Raw genomic sequence first — 15,145 nt, forward strand, 5'->3', positions numbered from 1 at the left:
CCTACGTGCATCAGTGAGCACTTTAACAAGAACTGTGGAATTTCCCCCTTTGCCTAACATGGTGACGCCCACAAGTGCTCTGATTGGTCTACGCTCCTCCCTCGGTTATGGCTTCTAACTTGCTATTGGCCCCCGCCGGTGTCAGTCAGCCCGCTTCCTGCTTCACAGTATGGTTTGTTATTGCAGCGAAGCTCCTTTAAATGTGAGGGGAAATGTTGACGGTCGGAGCCCATGAAGTTGGTGAGTTTCTGATAGACGCCTACAAAACTTACAAAACTAACCGTGTGTCTTTGTCTGTTGAGGAAATGACGGAAAGTTAGCCTTTTGCCATTTCTTTTGACAAACCTTGAGTTTGAACGCCAGTGAGGAAAATTTAAACGTTACCTGCCGCTGCTGCCACTTGGCCCGACAGACAGGTTGTTTCTTTTTTTCTTTTTAAACCCTCTTTACGTATCTTTTAATTAACTATTTTTCTCAATTTTTTAGAAAAATGAAGGGGTTAATTCGACTGTGAACCAGCCACACTTCACACACACGTAAGATGTCAGGGGCCCATGAGCAGATCAGGAAGCGCCGCCCCCCCAAAACGTTCTTGATCTCGACCGACATAAAGGTGCGCGACCAGCTGGAAGGTACCATTTCGCTACAGCGGGGGTTCATCTGCCAGGAGCAAGATTTGGATAAAAAAGGGGACAGCCCCTGGGTTAAGGTATTAACATATATTTGCATTCACAGATTTACACAAGATTTGACACATGGAGGAACTTGTTGTGTAGTGCTAGGAGGAGAGTCTGAAAGGTGCTACCATTTGTCAGCGTCAACTTTACTAATACAAGCTGTTTTTATTTCTCTTACTTAGAATGATTAAAATTAATTAACATTGGTGGAGTAATCTTGAGTATTTTGCGATAATATTTCGAAAAGACTTTTAAAGTGGTGTTTTTGTGCAATCTCAGTTAATTATATACATTATGCATCACTTGGGTGGCCCATGTCTTATGTTGCTCCTAACACATTCACTATGTTCCACTTCAGATTCGAGCATCCACCAGCCGCTGCTGAGTTCCTGCTTTTAAAATCGTCAGACTTAAATTTCCTGTTGTTTTGTTCTTAATTTTTCTTTCATACTCCACACCACCATCCCTCCTCTCCCTGTTTCTTTCTCCCACATGTGTTTTTCCTCTTTTCCTGCAGGTGTTGGACAATGACTTCATGGGAAAAATAGAAAGGAGAGTCTTAATTGATGTCCCAACTGACCTCACTGGCTTGCTGGAGGCTGTTAGAGATCCAGAGGCTCGACTAAAACTTCTAAGTAAGAAGCAAAATACTGCAGATTTTACAGCTGCTTACTTAAAATGTGCTCGAAGCTTGATTTAACTCACTTTCTAAGGAGAGAGAGTTCAGATTTGTGTCTCTTAAGTGCTGCCAGTTACTCATAAGCTGCCCTGTTTTTACTGCACACTGTGCACACTGTAATGGCTGTTTATCGCAGTAATTGTAGAGCACACTGAAGCTTTTCTCTATTATAAGTACATTTATGGCCTGAAATGTGACCAAAAACTGTCCCAGAGGATGTTAATCAAATGTAATTAGAAGTTTGTAATCTGCTAATTATTTGTTTGTTTGTTGTATTGTTCTGTGTTTTTCAGACCAGCCTGGGAAGCTGCAGCAGTTGGCTTCTCTGCCGTCTGACTCCCCGCTGTGGGTCCAAATAGGTCAGCAGGATGAGCTGGCTGAGGCAGAGCTGAAGTACATCGGGCCCTTAACCAGAGGAAGCAGCGCTGTGTATTTTGGGGTCCAACTCAAGGTTGGCTTAATCATTGGATTGTTTGAATTTTCAAATATTTTAAGTTGCTTTAATCAGCAGTTTGAACTACTTATGCGTTGCATGGTATAGCTGATACTGTTGAACCTGCTTTGCGGTTTCTCACTACCTACAATAGCTGTTCGTTACCAAACCTGGGCAAAAAAAAAAGATGGCAGCTAAAGAGCCAGAGTATAAAATCGCTAAAAGAAGAGACTTCCTGGGATCTTTTTTTTGACTCATTACCCAGAAGCTTCACAGGATCAGTGCTGATATTGCTCTGTGGGTGCTAGCTGTACACCAGTCAGCTACACTGTTAAAACCACCCTCCACAGCAGAATATTTACAGTTGTGGTCAGAAGTTTACATCCACTCTTCACTGGAATGAATGTCAGGGTAATTTTGGACTCATAATTATATCTTTCAGTTGTTCTTTTTTCCAGGGTGGGATAATTGTACAGCATACATCTTTAATGACTTAAAAAAAAACAAGAATTGGGTGCACAAGTTTTAAAAAATGTTTGGATTTTCTCTAATATGCACATTGTCAAAAGTATAAATACAGGCTCAAATATATACATACACCCCACTAATATATATTTAAGGATCGCTTTGCAAGTTGCACCATGACCAGACTCTATTGGTACCCATCAGCGAGCTTCTGGCATTATTCTGGTTGAATGTTTGGCCACTGGGTGGCTGTAGCTCAGGTGGTAGAGCAGGTCATCTACTGATTGGAAGGTTGGTGGTTCGATTCCCGGCTTCCCCTAGTCTGCATGCCAAATATCCTTGGGCAAGATACTAACCAGAAATTGCTCTCCGATGCATTCATCGGAGTATGAATGTGTGTGAATGTCAGTTGTGCTTGTGCGAATGGGTGAATGCACAAGTTGTGTAAAGCGCTTTGAGTGCTCAGAAGAGTGGAAAAGCGCTATATAAGAACTAGTCCATTAGTCCACTGTTCTGGCAGAATTGGTAGAGTTTATTTAAACTTGTTGGTTTCCTGGCCAAGGCCCAGCTTTTAAGTGTAGTTCATAGATTTTTATTAGGGTTGAGATGAGAGATTTGGGAATACCATTCAAGAAGCTCAGTGTGAGCTTCATCCATCCATTCCAGTTTTAATGTGTGTTTGGGAACATTGTCCTGATGACACCCAACTATGTAAACTTTCAACTGTCCAGCTGTTTTGAGGGGAAGTTGAAAAATTTGGAGGGAGCCCTCCTTCATTATTCCATCCACTTAGGACAATGTATCAGTATCACTGGCAGTAAAACAGCCTAAGAGCATGATGCTATCACCACCATGCTTTACAGTTGTTACAGTGTTCTTTGGTTTGCATGTCTGACTATAAAAAAAAGTTCCCCATTTCAATCGCGTTTGAAGGTGTCAGTTATGGAGCAGGGGCTTCTTTCTTGGTCAGCACCCTCTGAGTGCATTGTTAGGTCACGCTGTCTTCACTGTGGACAGAAGCACTGGTCATGCAGCAGTTTCCACTCCATGTCAGGCTTGAGCCTTGGTGGCTCCTAAACATCCCAACCAGTTTCCTTCCATCAGAGGTTTCTTGTTTTGTTTTTGTTTTTCCCATCTTCTTCCAGACATTGGCAAAATGGTGACACATCTGAAATCCTTGTACTTAAGTACAGGAAGAAATTAAATTAGAAATTAATTTTTTTAAACCTATTTGGAAAATATCCACTTTGAATGCTGGTTAAACATGTCGTCCATTGACTGTATTTTCCTCACATCAGATTACATAAAATAACCACTGGATCCTCACCCCTGTGTGTGAAATCAAGTGACCCACAGATATTTATAAAAACCCTTCCTAATGTTGTTCAGGTTGCCCCTGTGCTGCCAAACTATCTGCAGACCTTTGGGATGTGAACCTCTGGGAGTGTCCTATACCTTCGGCAGTGTGGTGTTGGCAGCTGATTCTTTGTGTCCTAAAGGTTGTTGTTGTTGGGTGAGGCCTCCATGGATAAGGTTCGTTCAAGCAATGCTTGATCAGGCTGCGATCTGGCCAGTTTGGACCTTGTTCATCTGACAAACGCTGTCACAGCCTGAGGCACCAGGTTGCCAGGTTCTGCAAGAGCTTCTTCCCACAGGCAGTCAGGATTGTGTACTCATTTTAAATACACATAATCATGCACTACAGACACACAATCCTATAATTGTTTGTATACATGAAAACACACAGTCATCCTCCACAATGCTTCCTTTTTAACTGTTGCTGGCTTGTGCAATAGTTTTGTTTGCATAACTTTAGTTTAATATTCATCAGTACAGACATTCACATATGATGACTAACCTTCATTGCTGTTGTGCTGTGTTTTCATATTTGTAAAGCTGTTGAGTCCACTGTGCAGTCCTCATGTCTGCTGCAGTAAAGTTGACTCTGACTTTGACTTGTAGCTACTAAAATGAAATATGACAAAAAGATACAGGTATCAGAAATACAAATAAAAACTAGATGTGTACTCACTAAAATAAAACAATAGTACACATGAACGCTCTTCAGATAATTATGTCAACCTGTGTGAGGAGGCTTTGGTGTGACTTTAACTCAAGTGTTTATGTTGTAGTACTTGTTATTAGTTTCTTAAATGTGTTCTATTGAACATTTCTAAAAAACAAAATAAATAAATAAAAGCTAAAATGAACAGGGTGGAGACTAACCAAAGCTACATTTATCTGAAAAGAAACATTTGGAAGTTCATAAAAATAAATAATGTAACTCATTAATTCACACTTTTCCTACAGTTTGCTGTCCTGATGGGGAGGCTGCTGCCATCAGGGAGTGCCATTGCCAACAATAATCAGTGGCTGGCACAATCATCACAATTACTGCATACATAAAGCTCCAAAGTTTGCGAGCATAAAACTGCACCAAAATATCCGGGGAATCAAATCATAGGTTTATATACAAACCACAGATGTAGGAGCTGAGTTGCTGTGTCACTTGCAGTGTAACTATGTTAACTGTGTGTGTGATTGTCCTCCAGGGCTCAGCGGTGGGTAGGGGAAAAAGCAACGGCACTTACAAAGGCCAGAGGTTATTCACCTGCCCCGAAGCTTGCGCCCTCTTCGTCCCGGCCAGTCACATCAGGCCCCGCCAGTGGTCCAGCAGCTCCGAGGGACACCAGCGACCCCGTGAGCGAGAACACCGCAGCAGCAACGGTCACCATAGCAGCAATGGCCGCCCAAACCATTTTCAGCTGCCGCCCCAGCAGCAGCAGCACCAGCACAGTCGTCACATTAGTTTCCACCAGCATCCACCCAACAGCTCTTCTCAGGTGTCCCCCTTTAGCATCCTTCCACGAACTGCAGACTCAGCACCCATCACAGCTCAAAACCATGTCCGAGGCCCTGCGTCACCCCCGCTGTTTCGCCCTGGTCAGCGTGTGTGTTTCCCCCTGGATGACAAAGTCTGTGCAGGGGAAGTGGTGTTCTGTGGGCCCCTGCCAGGCCGGGCCTCATCAGGAATGTACGTGGGAGCCATTCTGGTCAGTATGACCCATGAGAGAGAGAAGATGTTTGTTTGTTTGTTTTGTTTTTTTGTAGAAAATAGGACATGTTTTAACTGTTAGCAAAAAATATTTTCCCTCGCTTTGACGGTCTTATACAGTGTAATGGTGAAGCCGTTCTATTTGCATTTAATGTTTGACTCTGTGTTATGTACATTAGGACACTCCTGATGGTAGCTGGGACGGGACTTACAAGGGAGAGAAGCTCTGCCACATTCCTTCAGTCCTTTATGGAGCGCTGGTGTCAGTCAACAAGGTTTCCTTAGGTAAAGCAGCTGTTTACACTCAGAAAGTTCAGGCCTCAGTTATTTCAGGTAACTCAACAAATTTAGATTTTAAACTTTAGATTTTAATCACTCTTCTTAACATAAATTGACTTCTATATAGAAAAATTTAATTAAAAAATGGCAGATTTAGTTCCAGTATTTTTCCACAATTAATACGGTCAAATGAGAATAGACCGAGAAACATAGAAACAATAAGGCTAACCTGCCTAAATTTGGCAGCTGTCCACATCAAGGTAATTTCCTTGTGCCTTTTTCAGCACTGCTTCCATTTTTAGATTCTGTGGTTGAGTCAGAAACACAAACAAAAAACCCTGTATTACACCTGACTTTGTTAACTTTTACAAACTACGCAAATCTAGCTTTTTTCTTTCATTACAGAAAGTAAGTCATTACAATACTTGTATTACTTTTGTGTTACCTGCATCACGTCAACCATATAAACCTTGGGCCTACATAACCACACAGTGTCTTAAGGGGGATTCTTTTCATTGGTTTACTAAGACACGTTTAAACTGTTTACATGAGGTGATGAAATAATTTTGCTTTTCCCTCATAAACTGAAGTCACCAAGAGGGAAAAGACAAGTGCCTCTTTTCTGTCCACCTAACGTGCACAGATCGACCTGACAGCAGTTCTGGTTTCTTCCTGTTAAAAGGGAGTTTCTCTTTCCCACTTTTGCCAAAGCTCTTGCTCAGAGGGGTTATATGATTGTTGGGGTTTTCTCTGTATTATTGTAGGCTCTTTCACTTGCAATATTGTTTTTGTGATTTGGCACTATATGAATAAATATGGAATTAAAATGAACTGTGAATCAATACACTTCCTAAAATGAAACGAAGCTCGATAAGTCGCTGTCTTTTTTCTTTATGCTAGAAGAGCTAGAAAGCAGCAAATGACAACTTTGAAGGAGGCACTTACCAAGTTTACATCAAATTGTGAAGTGTTTTTGCTTGTAATGGGTCACTTGCCACATTTTTTTTTTGACCTCACCTTTTTATAAACATCTTGCAGAAAAGAAACAATTAACACCAACAATCACTAAGTAAAAGCAATACAGAGATGTGTAACTGAACCAAATGAAAACGCAGTCAAAACAAGGAATTGTGTTTTGTCATAAGGGCCGAGTGGACGTGAATGAGGGCTATGTGGACACAACTGTGTTTACACCTGAGCTTTGTAGAGACGAAGCGTTGCAGGAGCATAACAGTAAAAATAAACGTCTAACATCTTCACTTCTGCGTCCTCAGAACCAAAGTCCCATCGAACCAACCCCACTCAGAAATCTTCCAGAACCGTCCTGAAGGTGGCACTCCCCCCAGTTACTAAATCAGTCCCTGTATCGCCGCCTGCCTCTGCACCAAAGATAGCCCTGATGCCCCCAATCAAACCAGCACTTAAATCTCCCCCTCTGCCTCTGCCAAAACCCACCCAGAAACCCGGGCTTCCTCCCCCTCCTCCTCTACCCCCTCCCAAACCGCAAGGCCTGACAGCCGGCCAGCAGCAGCACACCAATGGTACTCACGGACCCGCCTCACCGCTGAGGGCTCCGGGTAACGGTGACGACGCAGCAGAGAATGGAGAGGCAGGATCGGGCAGCAATCTGGAGGTCGGGTCGATGGTTGAAGTGAATGATCCGCCGCTGTTTGGAGTTATCCGCTGGATTGGATGGATAAACGGGATTTCAGAGCCAGTGGCAGGAATCGAACTGGTAAGGACAGTTTGTGCCTCAGTTTTTATTCCCTTATTGAGGTTGTACACTCATACAGAGTTTTCTACATCAGTTTTTTACTTCCCAGACGGATTGAAAGCAGTTGCTACTTATAACTGAATCATTGTTTTCTTATGCCGGTAAAGTCGTGTTAGCATTATTATTTAAACAAAAACGGGTTATTTCCATCACCACATTTGTCACCACATATCCTTTTTCATTATTACACAAACTTCCTGTTAACTTTTATGAGGGCAACGGAAAAGGAAGCCGCAGTTTGTTTACACTTAAGATCATTCGCTCTTTGTTAAAGGATACCTTTCATACCAAGCATTCATGTTTCTGCATGTTCTCTTTTCAAAGAAACTGTTGGCAGTTCTTGTGGATTGATTCCTGATAAAGTCTTGCCTGTTCTTGATCCTGTTCTGTGTTCTGCTGGCTGCAGGTGGTCTGAGAAGCCTCTGCAGAAGTGCTTTAATGCTGCGTTTTTGGAGGACAGCTCCTATTACATAAATACTCTGTATATATTTTTCTTGTCACTTGATCCATGACCTCAGCAATTTTTTACCTGGCGGGTTCATGGGCCCAGTCTTTAGTTAGGAGTTTGAATTACTACAACATGATGTCCATTTTGTAAATTATCGTCCCATTAAGAGTGAAATAGGTCAAACAAAGCAGGGTTTGAGTTGCTGAACTCGCAGATTCAAAAGAGGATATACAAATGTTTGACCTACACATGCACTGAAAAGAAGAGATGAAGGCATCAGGAACTCATCAACTACTTAGCCCCCTGCACTTGAAGTTGCAGTATGCTGCTCACTGTCTGTGGTATCTGGTGGCCATGTGACTATGAATCACTCCAAGTATAGATTAGCTTAAGGTTATAGAGATAGATCTGCTATGTAGGAGTCTGTGGGGACTGACTCATCCTGAGAGACAGCCTCAAGTGGGCATTAGAGGTACTGCAGTTTTTGGCACTTGTGCTGTGGTTTCACCTTTTTGTTACAGAGGTTACAGCTTCAGCTACATTAATTGTTTGTTTGTTTTTTAATCTATAGCAGTTGTAATGGCGCATCAAGCATCAGTACAGAAACTGATTTCTTCCAGTATATTGTTCCAATGGATTCATTTTTACCATCAACACCTGAATCAAATACTTTGTTACAGCAGCAGAGGAAACTTGGAGTTTGATGTGTGGGCTCTAGGCACAAATATGCCGCATATCACACAGGGGGGTGATATGAGCCCCAGAGGGAGGATGTCTTTGATTTGCAAGGCAGGTCAGTACGTAGGGCTCAGGCTGCCTGCCTGGAGCAGGTCACAGGTTTCACTCCATTAGTTTAATGACCTCCTATCATGCTGGTTTGCAATAGGCTAATAAATCCCCACTCTGTGTGTGTGTGTGTGTGTGTGTGTGTGTGTGTGTGTGTGTGTGTGTGTGTGTGTGTGTGTGTGTGTGTGTGTGTGTGTGTGTGTGTGTGTGTGTGTGTGTGTGTCAGGAACAGGAGCTGTCTGCTGGAACGGATGGCAGTTACCTCGGGGAGCGTCACTTTCGTTGCCCGGCCAACAAGGGGCTTTTCGTAAAGCTTCGCAACTGTAGACGGGACTCCAGATTCCCCGCCCCCGAGATGCCTGTCAATCAAGTGGAGCGATGCAACTCTATAGGTAAAGTAGGCTGTAATCTGACACAAGGCCACGCCAGCACCTCGCCGTCAAAGCTCTCTGTCTCATTTTTGCTTACGTGCTGATGATCGCTGTTAAAGCAGCATTTATGACGCTCTGATATCTAATACCATCTTCTGTGTCTGTGGCTGCCAGCCTTTGCAGAGTGGGGCAGTGAGCGCGTGGAGGAGCACACTCCTCCTGTGGAGGGGGATGAGGCCCGGGAGCTCTACCAGGGCTGGAAGAAAGGCATCCAGGGTCACCTCAACTCCTGCTACCTGGATGCCACGCTGTTCAGGTAACATCTGAGACATTAGTTACTGTCCTACATCTCATAGAAAGAAGACTGTTGGTGTAAATATGTTGTTTTGACAAAAGCTGGTTTTTCAGATTTATACCAGATCTTTCAGATGGTTCACAAAAAGGCTGATAATGAATGTTTTTTGTCACTGTGATCTACAGCAGACATGCTGTGCCTCTGCTGTGTATACTGTTACAATACTGTACATACAATACAATACATATTAAATGTGACCATTAGAAGTGATGCATGTGACAGGCTTATTTCTGCTGCTGGATGAGGAAGAGAGTAGATATGACTAAGACCGTCATCTCACAACTCCGCCCACGTGGAAACCAGGGACTTAGAGGAAGGTCAGCAGTCTAAAACTGCTACCTTCAGTTGAACATATCAAAAGCAAAGACATGAAAGTGCACTCGCATATGATGTCACATGTCCGACTGTGGAATATGTTCAGTGTTATAAATATCTTGGAGCAGTTATTGTGAAGCTGTGTGCAAGAATGTTTGAGAAGGCTTCTTTTCTTCCACGTTGATAAAAACAATGATGATTTTATTTTATTGCGCTTTTACTGAATCGTTCTTATCTTTTTCTTCTTGGTGTCCTGGTTTGGATATTTACATGTAAAGAACAGAATATCGCTCAGTCAAATGGTGAAGTGGTCTAACAGGCTGATCGGTGAAGCACAGCTGAACCCAAGCATCCCTGCACACCAGACAGTTGCAGCGGTTCACTGGTTCGATTTCTTTTTGCACAGAGTTTTAGTTTCCTCCTTCTGGACAAAGATATCTGGTTTAAAAAAAAGCTTTGTTTATGCAGCCGTCACGCAGATAAACAAATTATAGCTTTGCCAGTTTTGTGGGCTACATGATGCCCCAAATGAATTATTAATAATTCTCACTTTTAATATTTTTTGCATGATGTATATTTGTTGCATTGAGAGTGTGCACGTGAGGATGGATGATTCACCACTGCTGAACTAATCTAACTACAGGTAGAAATGAAGGAGCCTGGCATTAAATGAGGGGGTGCACCAAGATTCCACCCAGCTGCTTGTTTTAAACCCCACCTGTGTGCTTTTGTCTCCACAGTCTGTTTTCCTGCTGCAGTTCAGCTGACTGTGTGTTATTCTGGCCCACCGACCCTAAAACCGACCAGAGCTCCAGTCAGGCTCAGGACCTTCTACGCTGCGACATTGTCAACCCACTGCGGAGGTCTGTGCTGTTGTCACTGGTCATTGTTTGGTTAAAATGAATGGGGAGGTATGATGGAGGGACTGTTGTGCCCATTTCCTGTCTCCTTACTATCAGTTTCTGTTGTCACCATCTCTACAACAAAAACTGAAGTTTCTCTAGTGACCACTTGAGACTGGCTTTAAAACACGAGTCAGTGGCCATGGTTATCTGATAACAGTACTAACACTACTGCTACTTATCCAGAATAGTGACCTTTGGTATCACAAGCATGTGGAGTTTAATCCAGTGTTCTGTTTGTGGTCGTTAAACACAAATGTCATTCTAATAGGAGGCCCAAAAGGTTGCAGTCATTAAACACCACATGTTCACGTGTCGCTAGGCTGAAGCGCTCATAACTTTAGTTTGTGCTCACATTCTTGTTATATATCTGTGTGACGTGTCTGAGGCGCTCCTGTGCTGCCGTGTTTTTAAAGGTACGGCTATGTGTGTGCCAGTAAGACAATGGCGTTGAGGCGACTGCTGGAAGCTGCGAACAGTGATATGGGCTTCACCAACCAGGAGAAAGGTATGCAAGTGTTCTCCTCCACCAGGGACTGTGCTGCAAACATAGTTAAAGACTTCGAGGAATGCTGTCATACCTCTCTTGTTCTTTCTGTCAGATCCTGAAGAATTTCTCAACAAGCTTTTCCAGCTTCTCCGAGTCGAGCCGCTTCTCAAGATCAGGTAATGTTGCCGACACTTGCTGTTTTTTCTTTTCTTTTTGTCTGCATGGACAGTTTCTCACTGGACTGTTGTTCCCAGATTACCTGCACACAGTCATTATCACACACACAGGTTAGCTGTTGCATCGACGCGGTTGGAAGTTGAATTTGGATGACGTTTTTCCAACACTGTCGCTCTTCTACATTTCATGCATTCCTCTGTGAGAACACAACCTGCCACCAGTTCACTTTTGTTCAAAGGTGATGGAAATATTTGCCTGGTTGTTGTTTGTTGTTGTTGAAGTTCACACTGTCTAAATCTAACTAAAGGAAAAGGGACTTCCAGCCTGGAGGTCAAACAGACTGTGGCTCTTCCTAAAACTATTTGACTTGCCTCTTGTATCTATAGTGTCCCTGTGAAGACTGCGTTCAGTGTTTTCATGCTTGTCCATGTTGTTATTTGCTTAGAGCTCCATGAAGTGTTTCACCTCCCTTTTATGTACTTCAGTGACTCAACGGATCTCAAACTTGACCTCTGACCTTGACTTCAAGGTCACTGTTATTCAAACTTGCCAGTGTTTTTTAATAGATGCACCTGTTTTATGAATTTGAAAGTCCTGTGTTGCACTGATCTTGAGTTATCGTGACCACGCGGCCCGCCCGCCTGTCTATCGTTGGCAGGGTAATGACAATACCCCATCAGTCTTTTATAGCTGAAGGGTAAAAATGACTGCAGGTCCTAAAGAGTTAATGCAATACTCTCATTGAACCCTTTGAATTAAAGCTGGAAATTAGCTCACATCTTGTTTGATTTAAAGTCTACTGTGAAGGCGTGCAGAGACAAACTACAAGGAAAATTGTTATTATCCAAATATTTATGGATAACTATATGCTTACACAGCCAAGCATCAAAGGTGGTCATTGTTGTAATGCCTGCTCTGTCAGTGTTTTAGGATTGCACCCAGTGGCTTTGTTCTGGTGTTAAACAAGGTCTTGAGGGAAACAATAACAAAGCAACACTGAACGAGACATGATCCACAGTGCAGCCAGAGGGCAGCATAATTAGACAGCTAGATCTCACAAGCTTGGCTTGCAGACTGCATTTAAAAACCGTACACACACACGCTGGTGTTTCATTGATAAAACCTGAAGCATAGACATGTTGGATGGGCTGCACCACACAGAAAACCACATGCTTCAGGAGGTAATATTTGTTTATGAATTCCACAACAATGTATCGAACGTTAAAGGTTTAGCAGTTAAAGGTCAAATTCAGTAGCTCGAGTTAGAGGAGCTGAGGCCTGATCATCACCTAAATCTTGAGCTCATTCTACATATTTAATTCCCTGCCTTCTTCCTCTCCTCAGATCGATGTCTCAGCAGCCACAGGAGTGTCACCTCTATCAGCTCTTCCCTCCTGCCCTTACCCCCTCTCCTTCCTCGCCCGAGGCTCTCTCCCCAGTCAACTCCCCGATCCCCCTCTCCTCAGCGTCATCCATGAGGGTCGCCAGCGTCCAGACCCTGCTGGAGTCCTCCTTTCTCCACTCCGGCCTCAAGTTTGTTGAGGTGATAGAAATAAGCCAGAGATTTCACATCAATATGAGTAAAAAGGAGTTGCTATATTTTCTTATGTGTGGCTTGATGTGCCCACCAGGCTCCCTCTTGCCTCTTGCTGCTCATGCCGAGGTTCGGGAAAGACTTCAAAATGTTTGACGCCATCTTGCCGACCCTCAGCCTGGACATCACAGACCTGCTGGATGACAGTAAGGACGATCACAGGGAGCGATTTGTTCCTGCTCATTGAAGATTTGAAGTAGCTTAAGTTTTATGTTCTCCTTTCTCTTGCAGCTCTGAGGCAGTGTACTATCTGTCAGGCTGTAGCCGAGTGGGAGTGTCTGCAGTGTTACGATGATGTAGACATCACTCCTGGACATCTGAAACAGTACTGCAAGACCTGCAACGTTCAGGTAGCCCTTCACTGCTTCAGGTTTATAGAGACATGCACCAAAGAGCCTCTGCTTTAAAGATGGAATCGTCTGCAGCAGTCCAGCTTAATTCAGCCCAGTGTTGTGGTTTTCTGGATCGCTGATACTCTGTAGACTCGCTCGGTACTCTGTACATGATACCAGATTAAGATTGTACCCTGTGCTGAAAGTTGGCTGCCAAATAAGCACTCTTATTTTGTGTCTTACTCTGCACTAAATATCAGATATGTTTATAACTGTAACTGCTAGATGCTGCTGCTTGCTCCTCACATAATCTCAGCACTCCACTCTGTCATCCAAGTATGGGCACTTGTGATTCAGTGGTTGGCTTCATGGTAGCTGCTGCCGCCTTTTATATACAGTCTGTGTTTTTTACTCATTGACTTTGATCACCAGGTCCACAGTCACAGGAAACGAGCGTCCCACAGCCCGGTGAAGATTGGCGTCCCCGGGGAACAGTGGACAGGCCCCCTGCACTGCACGCGACAGCGAATGTCTCTCTTCGCTGTGACGTGCATCGAGACGAGCCATTACGTGAGCTTCGTCAAGAACGGGCCCCTCGACACCGACTGGCTGTTTTTCGACAGCATGGCGGATCGGGAAGGTGAAACTCAAACACGATAACCGAATCTTACATTCAGCCAGCGAGGAGCAAGCGCTCACGTTTCTCCATGTGCTCTCACACAGGTGGAGAGAACGGCTTCAACATCCCCCAAGTGAAGGCTTGTCCCGAGGTGGGCCGCTACCTGAGCTTGTCAGAGGAGGAGCTGAGCAGAGTGGACCCCAGCTCCTTGAGGGAGGCTGCGCGTCGCCTGCTCTGCGACTCGTACATGTGCCTGTACCACAGCCCCGAGCTCAGCCTGTACAAGTGACACGGACACTCAGCACAGACGTGCAGACTGAAGTGGACGTGTTGTCCTCAGGTTCTTCCCTTCGCACAGCTGTCTGAATAAAACGTTGCACTTCAGAATATCAGGTGTAACATGAAATCTGCCTTATTCTCACCATGACCAGCATTTTTTTTTATTACTCCCTCCTGTGAAGTGGGGTTAGAGACTGAAGTTCCCAGTGAGACGGGAATGTTGAAGTGCAGCTTCTTTTCTTTGTGGGTAATGTTAGACACACAAACTGGCCTTCATGTACAGACCCAGGAGGTTTTTTGTAACAGAAACTTTGCTCATCACCCGGAACACTCTCCAGAATTGGCTGCCCGCAGCTTCACACACTCAGAGATGTAAAAATAGCAGATGTAGCAGCAAGAGTCCAAAGGTTTTTAAGAAGATGGTGTAAAACAGCAAAGGTTAAGCTGGTTGACGTTTGTTATTGGGGCTAATTTTTTGGGTCATCCATGTTTAAAACTGCTTAAGTGCCAAACTGCTGCAGATTTATGGCACGGCCTTAATGTTCACATCTTCTGTATATCAGGAGTTGCAGTTTGTCTACAAACAAGATGCACTTTAAACTCTTTCGTGAAGTGTTGCCCAGTAAAGGACGACAAGTGGTGAGGGTCTGAGAATAAACCACCGTCCATCCAGAAAGCAGTCAGCCATACTTCCACACTTCTACTGTGCCTGTTGAACAAAGAGCCTTATGTTTAGGTAAAGAGCTGTGTACACTTGCCAACCTGCTGGTGAGTTTACCTGTGCCTTAATGATGCTCTCACACTGTATGAAACCACTGTGCCTGTAACATGTAACACTTGTACTCTGCACAGTTCAGTTTGCACTGCTTTATTTACACGTCAGTTCATCTGTATATAATAGCATTCCCTGTAACTGACAGCACAGATTGCACATTGATGTTTAAACTGTTAGATTGCTTACAGGTTCTTTAATGCAATCCAGCTACACGCAATGAGAATAAAGATTTGATATTGTTCCTATGTCTTAGTGTTTTTGCCTTTTTTTTTTTTCTTTTTTTTTATTGTTCAAATTTGTCAAGAAATCTAAAACATGTGGGACATGTCCATCTATCTTC

The 15,145-nt window shown here is 43.7% G+C and overlaps 1 protein-coding gene across 2 annotated transcripts; it reads left to right on the forward strand.

Moving 5' to 3' along the window:
• The first annotated feature begins 158 nt into the window (after positions 1-158).
• On the forward strand, positions 159-15,065 carry cyld3 (cylindromatosis (turban tumor syndrome) 3). Of its 2 annotated transcripts, none has more exons than XM_085264877.1 (17): positions 159-240; positions 487-709; positions 1,195-1,312; positions 1,650-1,807; positions 4,807-5,307; positions 5,489-5,594; positions 6,863-7,323; positions 8,823-8,988; positions 9,142-9,283; positions 10,378-10,500; positions 10,956-11,047; positions 11,142-11,205; positions 12,551-12,749; positions 12,838-12,946; positions 13,032-13,150; positions 13,565-13,772; positions 13,856-15,065. In XM_085264877.1, exons 2-17 carry the CDS (start codon positions 542-544, stop codon positions 14,038-14,040), a joined length of 2,919 nt encoding a protein of 972 aa, XP_085121003.1. In that variant the 5' UTR covers positions 159-240; positions 487-541; the 3' UTR covers positions 14,041-15,065. The 2 variants fall into 2 exon arrangements, with proteins under 2 accessions (XP_085121003.1, XP_085121011.1); XM_085264885.1 differs by lacking the exon at positions 159-240 and adding an exon at positions 267-416.
• The last annotated feature ends 80 nt before the right edge of the window (positions 15,066-15,145 follow it).

Source organism: Mchenga conophoros, linkage group LG3 (genome assembly GCF_057382185.1).
Source record: "Mchenga conophoros isolate Kocher_MC1m ecotype Shallow Benthic linkage group LG3, M_conophoros_male_GT1.1, whole genome shotgun sequence".
NCBI lineage: Eukaryota > Metazoa > Chordata > Actinopteri > Cichliformes > Cichlidae > Mchenga > Mchenga conophoros.

What these genes read in the sequence shown, in the direction of transcription:
- cyld3 (XM_085264877.1), top strand. Translation starts at nt 542, where the DNA reads ATGTCAGGGGCCCATGAGCAGATCAGGAAGCGCCGCCCCCCCAAAACG. An exon ending in CTGGATGCCACGCTGTTCAG is followed by an intron (nt 9,284 to 10,377) that starts GTAACATCTGAG and finishes TTGTCTCCACAG; the next exon opens with TCTGTTTTCCTGCTGCAGTT. An exon ending in CACAGACCTGCTGGATGACA is followed by an intron (nt 12,947 to 13,031) that starts GTAAGGACGATC and finishes TTTCTCTTGCAG; the next exon opens with CTCTGAGGCAGTGTACTATC.